The sequence below is a fragment of the Homarus americanus genome, unplaced genomic scaffold (genome assembly GCF_018991925.1).
Source record: "Homarus americanus isolate GMGI-L3 unplaced genomic scaffold, GMGI_Hamer_2.0 scaffold31037, whole genome shotgun sequence".
Taxonomy (NCBI): domain Eukaryota; kingdom Metazoa; phylum Arthropoda; class Malacostraca; order Decapoda; family Nephropidae; genus Homarus; species Homarus americanus.
In genome coordinates, this window is record NW_024722227.1 from 20,009,254 (window position 1) to 20,023,172 (window position 13,919).

At 37.8% G+C, this 13,919-nt stretch overlaps 1 protein-coding gene across 2 annotated transcripts in view; it reads right to left on the reverse strand.

Moving 5' to 3' along the window:
* Nucleotides 1–3,221: 3,221 nt before the first annotated feature.
* LOC121862408 (GTPase HRas) overlaps nucleotides 3,222–13,919 on the reverse strand; it is a 141,024-nt gene continuing 130,326 nt past the window's right edge. For both annotated transcript variants that reach the window (XM_042360676.1, XM_042360675.1), the window contains one exon: nucleotides 3,222–4,186. In XM_042360676.1, the coding sequence (XP_042216610.1) occupies nucleotides 4,121–4,186 (66 nt within the window). In that variant the 3' untranslated portion in view covers nucleotides 3,222–4,120. The remainder of the gene's footprint in view (nucleotides 4,187–13,919) is intronic.

Below are 13,919 nucleotides of genomic sequence, written 5' to 3' on the forward strand. Positions count from 1 at the left end.
AACCAAGTTACCAACAATGTGGATAAAGCTGGTCATCCATATAAAGTAAATTACACTCTCCACAAAAAGGACAAAGCTAGCTCATGTACACTGAACTAGCCATGTTATTCATGTGGACGAGCTAAGTCATCTATAATGAAAATCTGTTAAACATGTGGATAAGCCAGATTATTTATGTGGACAAGACAGATCTTCTATAATGAAAAAGCCTGGTTATTTGTGTGGAAGTCAGATCATCTATAGTGAACAAACCAGATCAATCTCACTATGAAAATATGGATGATGACTAACTAGATTACTCTAACTGTGAAATAGGTATATTCTATGTTAAGGACAAAGCAAGTCCATCTCACTGCTGTGAACAAGCTAGTTATCCACCATGTGAACAAAACTGATTATTATACAATAGAAAACCAGGACAACCACAGGAACAGCAAAAACTAGGACAACCACAGGAATGTGCAATTTTTTTAGACATATATCAGAGAAATCCACAGTGAAGATAAACTAAGTTAACCAAGCAAACAACTAGCTAGATCCAAGACAGTCATTAGCAATCCTGATACTTTTGTGTCTAAAGAGAGGTTTTAGAAAAAGAATTTTGACATTGTATGGAATCCTCAATCATCAAGAGTTTTTTATATTTGTGCAATAACATAAATTACCATTTGATCAATCAAAACATACTACACACACACCAAAAAAAAAAAAAAAAAAAAAATTATATATATATATATATATATATATATATATATATATATATATATATATATATATATATATATATATATATATATATATATATATATATATATATATATATATATATATATATATATATATATATATATATATATATATATATATATATATATATATATATATATATATATATATATATATATATATATATATATATATATATATATATATATATATATATATATATATATATACAGTGGGGTATGCTATAACGAACGGATCCTACTACGAATATTCCTATAACGAACGGTTTTACCTATAAAATTGAGAATGCTATAACGAACGCAACTCCTACAACGAACGCGGATGAATACCGGACTATTTCGCCTGGCGCATGAATATTGTTGTACCGCGACCCACAACAAGAGCGTCAGGCGCCATCTTTGTCTCATTGTGTAGCCAGTGCACCAATGTTATTGTTGAAATTTCGTCTTTTGATGTGGAAATAGAGTTATTTGTATAAATATTTTGTTATACAAGTGTACAATTGTGACAATGAATCGTCCAAAGCGAGTGAGAAAGCTCATAACTCTTGAAACTAAGAAAGAAATCATAAAGAAACGTGAGGATGGAACAAGCATTGCGAAACTTAGTGATGAGTATGGGATGGCTAAATCGACTAAAGTATATGTACGATTTTAAAGAATAAAGAGGAGTTGAAAACAGTGCAAGTGGCTAAGGGAATCTCTAGACTTAGCAAAGCAAGGTGTAATGTGATTGAGGAGATGGAAAATTTACTCTTAGTGTGGATAAAGGAGAAAGAAATGGCAGGTGATAGCATTAGTGAAGCTATAATTTGTGAGAAGGCCAGACAATTGTTTGAGGACCTTAAAGCCAAGACTCCCAGTGCAAGTGATAGTGATGTGCCAGTGTTTAGGGGTACCAAGGGGTGGTTTACTGGTTTCAGAAGGAGAAATAAAATACATAGTGTTGTGAGACATGGTGATGCTGCTAGTGCCGATAAGGAAGCAGCTAAGGAACACCATGACATTTTTTGAATATTATTAAAGAAGGAGGCTTTGTTTCTCAGCAAGTATTCAACTGTGATGAAACTGGACTTTTTTGGAAAAAATGCCTCGCCGTACATACATTACCAAGGAGGAAACTTCTGTCCCTGGCCATAAGCCAATGAAAGACAGGCTTACCCTCCTTCTTTGCGCTAATGCTTCTGGTGACTGCAAAATAAAGCCACTCCTTGTATACCATGCAGAAAACCCCAGAGCTTTCAAAAACATTAGGAAAACCCGCCTTGGTGTTATGTGGCGGTCAAACCCAAAGGCTTGGGTGACCAGGAGTTTATTCTCTGAGTGGGTGATTGAGGTGTTTGGACCCAGTGTTCGGGAATACCTCAGGGAGAATAATCTTCCACTGAAAGCTTTGTTGGTGATGGACAATGCACCAGCCCACCCTCCTAATTTGATGGTTGAATTGCCAGAGGAGTTCAACTTCATCACTGTGCATTTCTTGCCACCCAACACAACACCTCTCATCCAGCCCATGGATCAACAGGTAATTTCTAACTTTAAGAAGCTGTACACAAAGGCACTGTTTAGAAAATATTTTGCATCCACTTCTTCCAGTGATGTTAGCTTGAAGGAATTTTGGAAGAGTCACTTCAATGTAGCAGACAGTTTTTTTTTAATTACCTCAGCCTGGAAAGAGGTTACTGTGAGGTGTCTTTGTGCAGCTTGGAGGCCATTGTGGCCTGAGTGTGTCCTTCAAAGAGACTTTGAAGGTTTTGAAGAGTTAGAAGAAGAGGCTGTTGTTCATGAAATTGTGTCTCTGGGCATTTCCATGGGCCTGGAAGTGACGATGATGATGTCGAGGAGTTGGTGGAAGAGCACAGTAAGGAACTGTCCACTGAGGAGCTGCTTGAGCTTCACAAAGAGGAAAATGAGACACTGAAGCGGAGCTTAACTTCTGAGGAGTCAGGGGAGGAGGAGGACAAGGAGGAAAGCCGCATCATTCCAGCCAAAGATCTCAAGGATGCGTTCTTTTGCTGGAGCAAACTGTCCAAACTTGCTGATGATTATCATCCTTATGTTGGTTCTGTGCAAAAGGCCATCAGTGTGTTTAATGACAATGTTATGAACTACTTTTGGAAGGTCCAGAAATCAAGGTTGAAGCCGTCAACCCTGGATTCCTTCCTTACAAAGGTAACAAAAGAACCTACAGACAAAGTGCCTGTGAGACAGTCACCAAAGAGGGCTAGGAAGGATGACTCCTCTCCTTCCACCTCTTCTCCATAATTCTCTCCTCCCTCCTCCCCCTCTGTCTCCTGTCCTGCATGCTGAACAACACTAAGGTAAGATAAAGTACCGTATTTTTTACATTTTCCACAGAATTTTTTCAGTGTTAAGTGGTTGTATTTGGGGGCCTGGAATGGATTAATCCTATAACGAACGAGGTTCTGGAACCAATTAGATTCGTTATAGCATACCCCAATGTATGTATGTATGTATGTGTATATATATATATATATATATATATATATATATATATATATGCGCGTGTGTGTGTGTGTGTCGATCCTCCATCTTGGCCTCCATTTAATTCACATTACATACCTGTATTTGTGTGTACACACCACTATGATAAAAAAGTTCAAACTTCACTCAAAACAGTCCAGTGTGACCATACAATTATTCTTGTCTTCACACATCCACAGTTTATCGATATAAAAGATAATTATATTCTTAAATATTCCAACATACAAAAGCATAAAAGCTAAAACTCTTGACTCGGTTCTTTTCATTCAGGTTTCCAAATATTCATCACATGGGTAACTGAAAGTAATCAATATATCTACCATAATTTGGGGGTGATTTAGAAATCTCGCTCAATGAACTTACAAGGCTGTTGTTACATCTCTTTTTTTTTTTCCTGGGCTAGAAAAAATTAACAATACGCCCTGTATGTAATTCTGCATGACCACTTCAGGATTTGCACTTTCAATTTCCTTCTTGGGATCTTGGGATTATCTACTTTCACCATTATATAAAAGTTTGCCTTGGGCCATGAAAGATGGCCCTTTCTTCCTCCACACATATTTTCCAATACCGTGTTAATTAAAAGGCATTGTAACATTGACACAAAACTAAAAGGAAACTGCAGAATCACTGAATCACACACAGCTGAGAGAAACTTCTGCACTCGTGGTAGCCAGTTCATCTGTAGGTATCCATTCAGGCAGCATATTCAGAGAACTCAAAAGCTCCCTCCTCAAAATTATTTTTATCAAAGTGGCAGAATTTTTTTGTCAAATGTACTGCACTGACGTAGAGTTAACCTATGTGACAGTGATGAAAACAATGGGTTTAATACCATCAGGCTTATAAGTCTAAGCAACACAATATTCCTAAAACACAATGCACCTCTTCTTGTTCCTCCTATGTCCTGGCTTAATCTTCCCACGATGTTCCCTCTGAAAATAAATAGGAAATTCAAATAAATTATTATTTTTAATTTCAGTCAAGAACCTGACATACTCTCACACTAAAATCAAAATAAACTCTGAACCTATAAGAAGTTTAAAAGCCAAAACAAAATTTGTCACACAGAAACACATAAGCAATTATAAAAATGGCACCATTGCTAAATATAGTTATCTAGAAAACACCCTGCTTCTCATATACTAACTGAATTTTACTAAATCAAGGTCTATAAATCTGAAATTACCCAGGCTAGTAATACTCGTACACCCAATAATTTGTGATCTTACTCCCAAACATTTCACACTTCAGTTGAAATGACTACATTAAATCAATAACAAGTGCATCAATTACAAATTACATTTGTCACAATAATCCTCAATTTATACTAATCATGGGGCAGAATTCTAAATTAAGGCTTTATTTTGAACAATATCATTTTTCACAGAGCTAACAACCTGGTGGCTCTGACAATATAGGATGCTTCTTGGGGGATTCCATGTCCACTGAAAACTCCTAATAATGTCAAACAGGATAGATCTGTTAATCCAATTTGGACACACCAATCATGCTTCCCTCCCCATCACACCCATCAGCATAATTGTAAAAAGTACCAGACTTTGTTACTTAACTAAAAGTATTATTACACTGGCAAAATGTTACTCAAGTAGAAGTAAAAGTATCCAATGTTCAATGTACTCAAGTACAGTAAAAAAAAAAGTATCTCATTCATAAAGGACTCAAGTACTGAAAGTAAAAAGTAACAACAAAATTATTGTCTCAAATATTAAAATAAATCCACAGAAAATTATAATAAAGTTAACTGAAGATAAAAGTAAAAGACACATTGCATTACACATGTAATTTGCAAATCTTTCTATTAAGATTACCGTATATCTCGGCCTATAAGACGGAATTTAAACCGTAAAAAAATCAGCCCAAAATTAGGGGTCGTCTTAAATACCGGGTATAAAATTCTTACCTCTTGAATATTGTGGTTTAGCGTGTCAAGAGTGGTGATGGAGAACATCGTAAACCACTCACACGGTCCTACCACTAAATATTTTAGACTGAAACTTACGTTTGGGAAGCTGGATTAAAAATATGATTACCAGTACAGTATAGTCTCGATTTACGCGGTCAATTGAACCCGTGGAGGTCCACGTAAACCGCAAACGCGTAAACGAAATAACAGAACATAAAGGATTAATTGAAATAGAGACTGGGCCGACCCCCAAACTACACTTTTTCCGGCACAATACGTACGTTGTAGTAAAAATAACATCTTAATTTTATGATGGTATGCACACACAATTAATATTTAAAAAAATACAGTCGCCGGTTAATGTCCATTCAAATAATGGACTCAACTCTCCCCCCCCTCTTCCCAGCTCATTGGCTCCTACCTCTCTGAGAAATGTTTGGGGGAAAGACTAGGCTTTTAGGTTTAGTAATAAATAATACCTCAGGCTATAGTTAGGATAATATAATTTACAATGGCCGGATTCCTTGCAAGACAGCGAATAATTTGAATATAAACGTTAGCGGGCAGGGAAAAAACACTTTTATTTGAGTTGCAGGCTGCACTTCTCAGGCATCGTTTGTATGGCTGTAACAAACACCTGTGCAAAATTTCATGCCATTTCATGCATACTTACCCTGCCGCATCGCGAACGACTTTTTGTCAACTTTTAGTGTATACCAAAAATTAGGTGTCATTTAATGTTTTCCAGGATAATGATAAATTTTACATGGGTGACATCGATTTAATTCACATGTTATTTTACAGGTACACCGTATAGAAAATCATTACAAGTTCATATTGAAATTCTTTTTTGTGCGGAACCTTGGCATCATTTTCCTAGACAATAATCTTTGCCTAATATATCCATCTCTCGATTCGTATCCCGTCACTTCAGTGCAAGCTTCAGTCATCACTTTTATGCCTCTCTCGACCGCCTGAGTGCTGTTTGGCCACTTGGGCACCACTAATGGTGTCTCAAGAATGTCATTAACCTGTAGATTTGACAGAGAAGCAATGTAAGGAGGCTCAGTCTTGAGTTCATTCCTCCAGTTAATCATGGAATGATAGTTTTTTGCTTGCCACTTTAGTTTCGGAGTCACCACCTTTCTCATGTTGACTACAGGAGGCACATCCTCATTCCCATCTCCATCTTTACCCTCCTCATCAGTATAGTTTAACAAATTCTCGTCAACAGCAGCATCAGAATCTTCCTCCTCCTCTTCAGATCTGCCAGTGCATTCTTCCTTTTGCTGATTCTCCTCTCTAATTTTTCTTATCATTGAGACAGCTTTTTCTCTAACAGTCATGTCCTCATCTGCACACATACCAAGAAGAAGTTGATCTGTGTGGGCGAAGTATGCATTTCTCTGGACAGCCTTCTTCACTATCGTCTCCTCCTCACTATTCAGGTGTTTCATATATAGCAGGGACTGGAATACGTTCCTTGAGCCGTGTGTTACATAAGGGTGTATCTTGATGTAAAACCACATTGGAGCACTGAACTTTATTATTGTAATGACAATTCTTTTCAACTCATGGCTGGGTCTTGATGTTGCTACATACAGCCTGAGGATTCTACTCCATAAGGTGTTCCACCTTGACACACAGGGAGGACCTGGCTCAATAGCAGCCAAGTCATCTTCAACAACACCTGTGATAACTCCTTTACAAATCCTATACAGGTATTTCTGATCCCAGGACAGATCTTTCTCCACTTCATCATTAAACACAGGGAAATCAGGGAAACTGACTGGCTGGAAGGCGACAACTGGAAGCTCAGACAAAGACTCCTTGATCTGCTTTCCAATGGGACCACGCCAATGCTCAGGACCACTTGGTTTACCATCATAGTGATAAAAAACTGCGCGGAAAGGCAGCTCATTTCCGTGAAGCTGACATATGAAATAATGGAGCGGGTGACCAAGTAACATTTCAAGATGATGAATGACTCCATTTTCTGATCCTACATTTACATTGGTTCCATCACAACCAACACACACAATGGGCTGCTGGGTTAGATTTTTCTCCACCAGAAACTCGTGAATAGTTTTGGCAATCTGCTTTCCGTGTCCAGTCTTGGGAGTCACATGTGTGAGATATTCATTGCCAGGCTCAACCATGATGACATAATGATCTTTCACCATCATCCTCGAACTCCATTTCTCGGTCTTCTCATTCTTTATCATCACACGAGTGGCGGTCTTCTTACCATCAAAATAGAGTGATGTCAAATTATCTAAACTAGCCATCTCAATTTCTTGCCTCTTAAATCGGTATTTTTGTCTCGCATCCCGCAGCTTATGTGGTCCAATAACCTGACTCTTGTCATCCTTTGTGATAATGCCATAGTCAGTTAAGGTGGCAGTAGCAATGGCAGCTCCAGCATAATCACTAATCAAGTATCGGTCACAAGCGGCAGCCAGTGTAGGGAGTCTTGTCCGGTTCTGTGAACTGGTGTCTGTCAGAGCCCTTGGATCAAGGACAAAATCAGCATCAGTATTGACGAGAGGAATATCTCTTGAATCATCTGAATTATCCTCAACATAAGGAATATCTCCAGCTACCAGATATCTATGTTTTTGCTCAAGCTGTCTCCTAACTCTGTCCGCATCATGCTTCTCTCTTGCCGTCAATCTGTCCCACATCTTCGTCACTTTCATGTCAATCCCTGCAATCTTCATCTTCCTATCACCTCGCTGGTCAAGGAGAAACTGCACCTCACGTTTGGGAACTTTTATAACACAATTACATGCCAGGTGATATCCGTCACACTCCTTAACTATGCACCTCACATCCTGACAGGAGGCAAGGGGACAATAACAGCTACAGATATCAAACAACTCTTTCATTTCTACCTGAAATGCAGCTTTTTTGTCTACATTCTTGTTCTTATTTAGTTCAATTCCTCTACTGTACAATTTTCTCAACCTTTCCTCAATAGTTTTTTGGCTAAGAAGAGGAACATTCTGCCTATCTCCAATTGCTTTTTCCCATATTTCTGAACAGTCCTGGGCGGCCATCTTTATAATCATTGAGACATCTGCAAACTTTCCGTCATCACATTTATATCGCCAGCAGTTCTTTAACATCTCGCCTTTCGAGGGAAGTTTGTCCACTGGAAGAACACTTGCAGGTCTCCCCTACATTACAGTACAGTAACACAGCATTGAGAAATGAAATGAGAAAAGGCTGATAACACTGGGCTGCATTTGAAAAAAAAAATTCATGAGGTGCGGGGTTTCTTAGCTGATTCTTTATGTATTTTGCGTGCTGATTCCAAAAATGCCATTCATTTTGCCCAATCAGGTCAGATTTTTATGCTATGGGAATTAGGAAAAAATCGAAATTCTTAAATATGATGTCAAAATTTTTATGCAAAATATATCATAAGAAATGTAACCACAACACACAGGACCAAAATATGTCAACTACATAGATGCCTTTACAGTTACTGTAGACATGCATAAATGGCTGTCGCAGAGAATTTCTTTGGTGGTTGGTGTCTGGGGCGTCCCGTTTCAGACACCAACAGTAGTCGGCGAGCATGTTGATATCCCAGCGACCCTGGTACCGCTCCTCCATTACACGGATATCTTGATGGAAGCGTTCTCCTTGTTCCTCACTCACATCACTACAGTTCTCTGGAAAGTAGTCCAAGTGGGAGCTGAGGAAGTGCATCTTGATGGACATGCGTGCACCAAGAACTTTGTAGCTCAGAAGTAGGTCCTCAACAACTCGTTCATACTCTGGACTTCTGTAGTTGCCAAGAAAATTGGAGACAATAGACTTAAAGGCATGCCAGGCTTTCTTCTCATTTACATCCATGCTGCAATCAAACTTGGGATCTTTGAAAAGCTCTCTGATCTGAGGGCCATCAAAAATTCCTGCATTCAGCTTTGCCTCACTGACTTTTGGAAATTTTTCTTTCAGAAAATTGAAAGCCTGGCTTTTTTTGTCCAGTGCCTTTACAAAGTTTTTGAACAGACCGAGCTTGATGTGCAGTGGCGGAAGAAGAATGTTCTGCGGATTCACCAGAGCATGGGCAACAACATTGTGAGAACCTGGAGTAAGTCCACTTCTTGCAGGCCAGTCACGTTGCATGTAGTGCTGCTTGTCTGCTCGACTATCCCACAGACAGAGGAAACATGCCATGTACCACCAGATGAAAAAGAAATTTAATTGTGAAAAAATATATGTAAAAAAACACGGACATATACTCTTTTCCTTTGCGTCACGGCGGACATTTAAATGGCCGGCGAGCACGTGGGTGTATTTAAATGCATCGTAAGGGCATTAAAACTAACCGAAATCTTTTCTGTGAGGCTTGCCAATGTCTCGGATGATTTTTTTAATGAACGAATATGAGGACCCCATTTTCAGCGAAAAATGCCAATATTTTACCTGAATCTCCGCTTAAAATGCTATAGCACAAAATTCTGACCTGATTGAGCAAAATGGATAACATTTTTGAGATCAGCATGCAAAATACACCCAGAAAAGCTTAATAATACACAAACCTCAAAAACTATGCAGGGCAGTGTAATCAATATAGACATAGCACCATACTCATCTGCAACAAGACAACTTAAATGAAATAAGAGATATGAAAAAAAAGCTGATAAACACTGAACAGAACATTGCACCGCCACAGCGGCTGTTTGGCTAGTACTGTAGGTAAATCTAAAAATTTCAGTAGAAAATGCGGCAGACTAAACCTCGACATATCAGCTTCAAATTTGGCATGGAGTCTTAGATATGTATAAGGAACAATGCCTGAAGAGTGCAGCTTTGAGCAAAATTTCACTGCCCCCTAATAAACATCATATATTTTGCAAAAAAGAAAAAATTTTTGCTCTCTCTAATAAAATTCTTAAATTAGATCTAAAATTTGTATGTATAATGCAAATTTTAGCTTGTTTATATTCAAATTAATCACGATCTTATAAGAAGTCCAGCAATATAAATTAAATTCTGGCCGGGTAATTTCTATGAATCTTATGAGCTAAAAACAAATATCATCAGTAAATATAACAAATTATACTTCACCAGAAACATTACGTTACATACGTTGTAGTAAAAATAACATCTTAAATTTATGATGGTATGCACACACAATTAATATTTAAGAGAAATATCAATAACATTATGTTTTTTAACACGTACGTTAGTAGAAGAGATGGCTGGGTACACGGGGATTGGGGTTGGTTCTGAGGCAGAGGGCAGATTATTGGACCTCACCTGTATCACTTGTATCACTATCCACCACAGAGGCTTGCAGGGCCTCTTTGTCAAACCCCTCAAAGTCCATATCCTCACTATCACCGACTTGGGCTGGCTGTGGTGGGTAGCGGGTGAAGAATTCGGTAATGTTTTGTTGACTGGGCGACCTAGTGTACACCCTGCCCGCGCTGCTTCCCGCGTAAAAAAAATAAATAAATAAAAATTATATATATAAATATATATATATATATATATATATATATATATATATATATATATATATATATATATATATATATATATATATATATATATATATATATATATATATATATATACATATATATATATATATTTATATATATATTTATATATATTTATATATATATATATATACAGGTTGTACCTCTCTAGTCCGGCAACTCGGACTGACCGGTGCGGACCATGAAATCGGACCATGGAATTCACCCTTTTCCTGGATAGATAGTGACTTGTGCTTATGCCTGGAAGCACTAGCACCACTTTCTCTCTGCGTTATGTTCTTTGAAGACATATTGAAGGGTTAAATGTGTTATAGTAGCTTCTCAAATTCATGAGTTTTAATTCTTATATTTTATTGGAACACAAAAAATAAATAAACAAAAATTTTGACTGGAAACTTGAATTCGTGAGTTTGAGGCAGCCGCCAACGTGCAGGCAGGCGTGCATAATCGTAAACAGGGTCATTTCTCTTATGTACAAAAGATACATTATTGTTTAATACTGAATGTCTTTTATTGAATTAATGTTTATGTGTGCAAATGAGCAATAAAATTCATTAATAATCGTGAAAATTAAAACACACGAGGAAATTACACAGCATTGTTTTTGTTGATTACAAAACCAGTGACTGACCGGTTCTACATATAAAACTGAAGAAAATAAGACCTTGGTTGTAGCTGTAGTAAAATTAATATGGTTGCTTTAAGTAATATTATTTAATGTTAATAAATGGAACAATAGAAGTAGCTAACGATAAAGGTAAAAAAAAAAGAAGATCATATGTAAGTGCGCATCGCTTGCAGTGACAATATCGTCATTACTACATAAGAATAGAAAGCAACACTAATTTACTGTTCATATATATGTTAATTAATGTTTCTGAATTTGTTTATTGAATTAATGTGCGTGTGCAAAATTAACAATACAATTTATTAATATCGTGGAATATTAGAGCAGGCAGAGGCGGCTGCGGCATTGTTATGTTAAAGCTTACGAAACCAATGACTGATTGGTTCTACATATAAAACTGAAGAAAATAAGACCCTGATTGTAGCTGTAGTAAAATTAATGTAAAAAATGAATATAGTTTGCAAAGTACCTGTAATTTTATTTAATGTTAATAATGGAACAATATAAGTAGCTAACCATTAATGGTAAAAAAAGTGAGACTGCTACTGTTATGTAGTGCACATGTGAAAATATATAAGTCATTACTCTACATAAGAATATGAAAGCAACACTTATTTACTGCTCATATATATTGAAGGGTTAAATGTTGTACTCTGTATAGACAAGCAGATTCAGATTTCAGATTTGCCCAGAACTAGTTTATTGGGCACCTTACATCCTGTGCAAGGTGGCGCAGAAAGTTTGGCCCAACAGGGAAGTATGAAAAGTTCATACTTGCCTTTATAACTCATACATTAAAGGCGTAAAAGCCTGAAGGGTCATAGGTTCTGTCAAGTTACATAAAGTGAGAGAATGATGAGTTGTTGTGGGAAAGTTCCGGTACATTTTATGTGTATGGCAAGAGTGGCAGGTCCTAATAATGTCAAATGCCAGGCCTGTGACTAGGAGGAGATATCTGGTCTGGGAGGAAAGTGTTGCTACTTGGCTGGGATAGACAAGCAGAGAGAGATTGAGTGCAGCCGAACTGCGATATGTAAACAAAACTTAATTTCCCAGGGCTTTTTTTTTTTAAAGGATTACGGGCATAGGTCACTGACCCACATTGGGGCCTGAGGGGCAAATTTAATACTCCTGTAATAATAATAATAATTCAGAAGTAAAAAAAAAAAAAAATCTGCCTATCTACCTATTGGACAAACTAAAATCGTTCCGGACCACGGGAGTTTCCGGACCACAGAATGCCGGACTAGAGAGGTACAATATATATACAGTGGGGTATGCTATAGCGAAGCGGATCTACTACGAATATTCCTATAACGAGCGGTTTTACCTATAAAATTGAGAATGCTATACGAAGCTAACTCTACAACGAACGCGGATGAATACGGGACTATTTCGCCTGGCGCATGAATATTGTTGTACCGCGACCCACAACAAGGCGTCAAGCGCCATCTTTGTCTCATTATTGTAGCAGTGCACCACTGTTTTGTTGAAATTTCGTCTTTTGATGTGAAATTACGTTATTTGTATAACTATTTTGTTATACAAGTATACAATGTAACAATGAGTCGTCAAAGCAGTAGAAAATAATAACCCTTGAAACTAAGAAAGAAATTGTAAGCAGTGAGAATGGAAGAAGCATTGCGAAACTTAGTGATGAATATGGGATGGCTAAATAACTACTATATGTACGATTTTGAAGAATAAGAGGAGTTAAAAACTGTGCAAGTGGCTAAGGGAATCTTTAGACTTAGCAAAGCAAAGTGTAATATGATTGAAGAGATGGAAAACTCTACTCTTAGTGTGGATAAGGAGAAAGAAATGGCAGGTGGTAACATTAGTGAAGCTATAATTTGTGAGAAGGCTAAACAATTGTTTGAGGACCTTAAAGCCAAGACTCCCAGTGGAAGTGATAGTGATGTGCCAGTGTTTAGGGGTACCTGCATGCTGAATAACACTAAGTAAGATAAAGTACCGTATTTTTTACATTTTCCACATAATTTTTCAGTGTTAAGTGGTTGTTTTGGGGGCCTGGAGCAGTTAATCCTATACGAGCGAATGCTATAACGAACGAGGTTCTGGAACCAATTCGTTACGTATAGCATACACCTATATATATTCCCCTTTACGTGTTTCTCTTTTCCACGGACCTCTGTTGGTTCAGTGGCTTTCTCGTGTGTGTGTGTGTGTGTGTGTGTGTGTGTGTGTGTGTGTGTGTGTGTGTGTGTGTGTGTGTGTGTGTGTGTGTGTGTGTGTGTGTGTGTGTGTGTGTGTGTGTGTGTGTGTGTGTGTGTGTGTGTGTTTGTGTGTGTGTGTGTGTGTGTGTGTGTGTGTGTGTGTGTGTGTGTGTGTGTGTGTGTGTGTGTGTGTGTGTGTGTGTGTGTGTGTGTGTGTGTGTGTGTGTGTGTGTGTGTGTGTGTGTGTGTGTGTGTGTGTGTGTGTGTGTGTGTGTGTGTGTGTGTGTGTGTGTGTGTGTGTGTGTGTGTGTGTGTGTGTGTGTGTGTGTGTGTGTGTGTGTGTGTGTGTGTGTGTGTGTGTGTGTGTGTGTGTGTGTGTGTGTGTGTGTGTGTGTGTGTGTGTGTGTGTGTGTG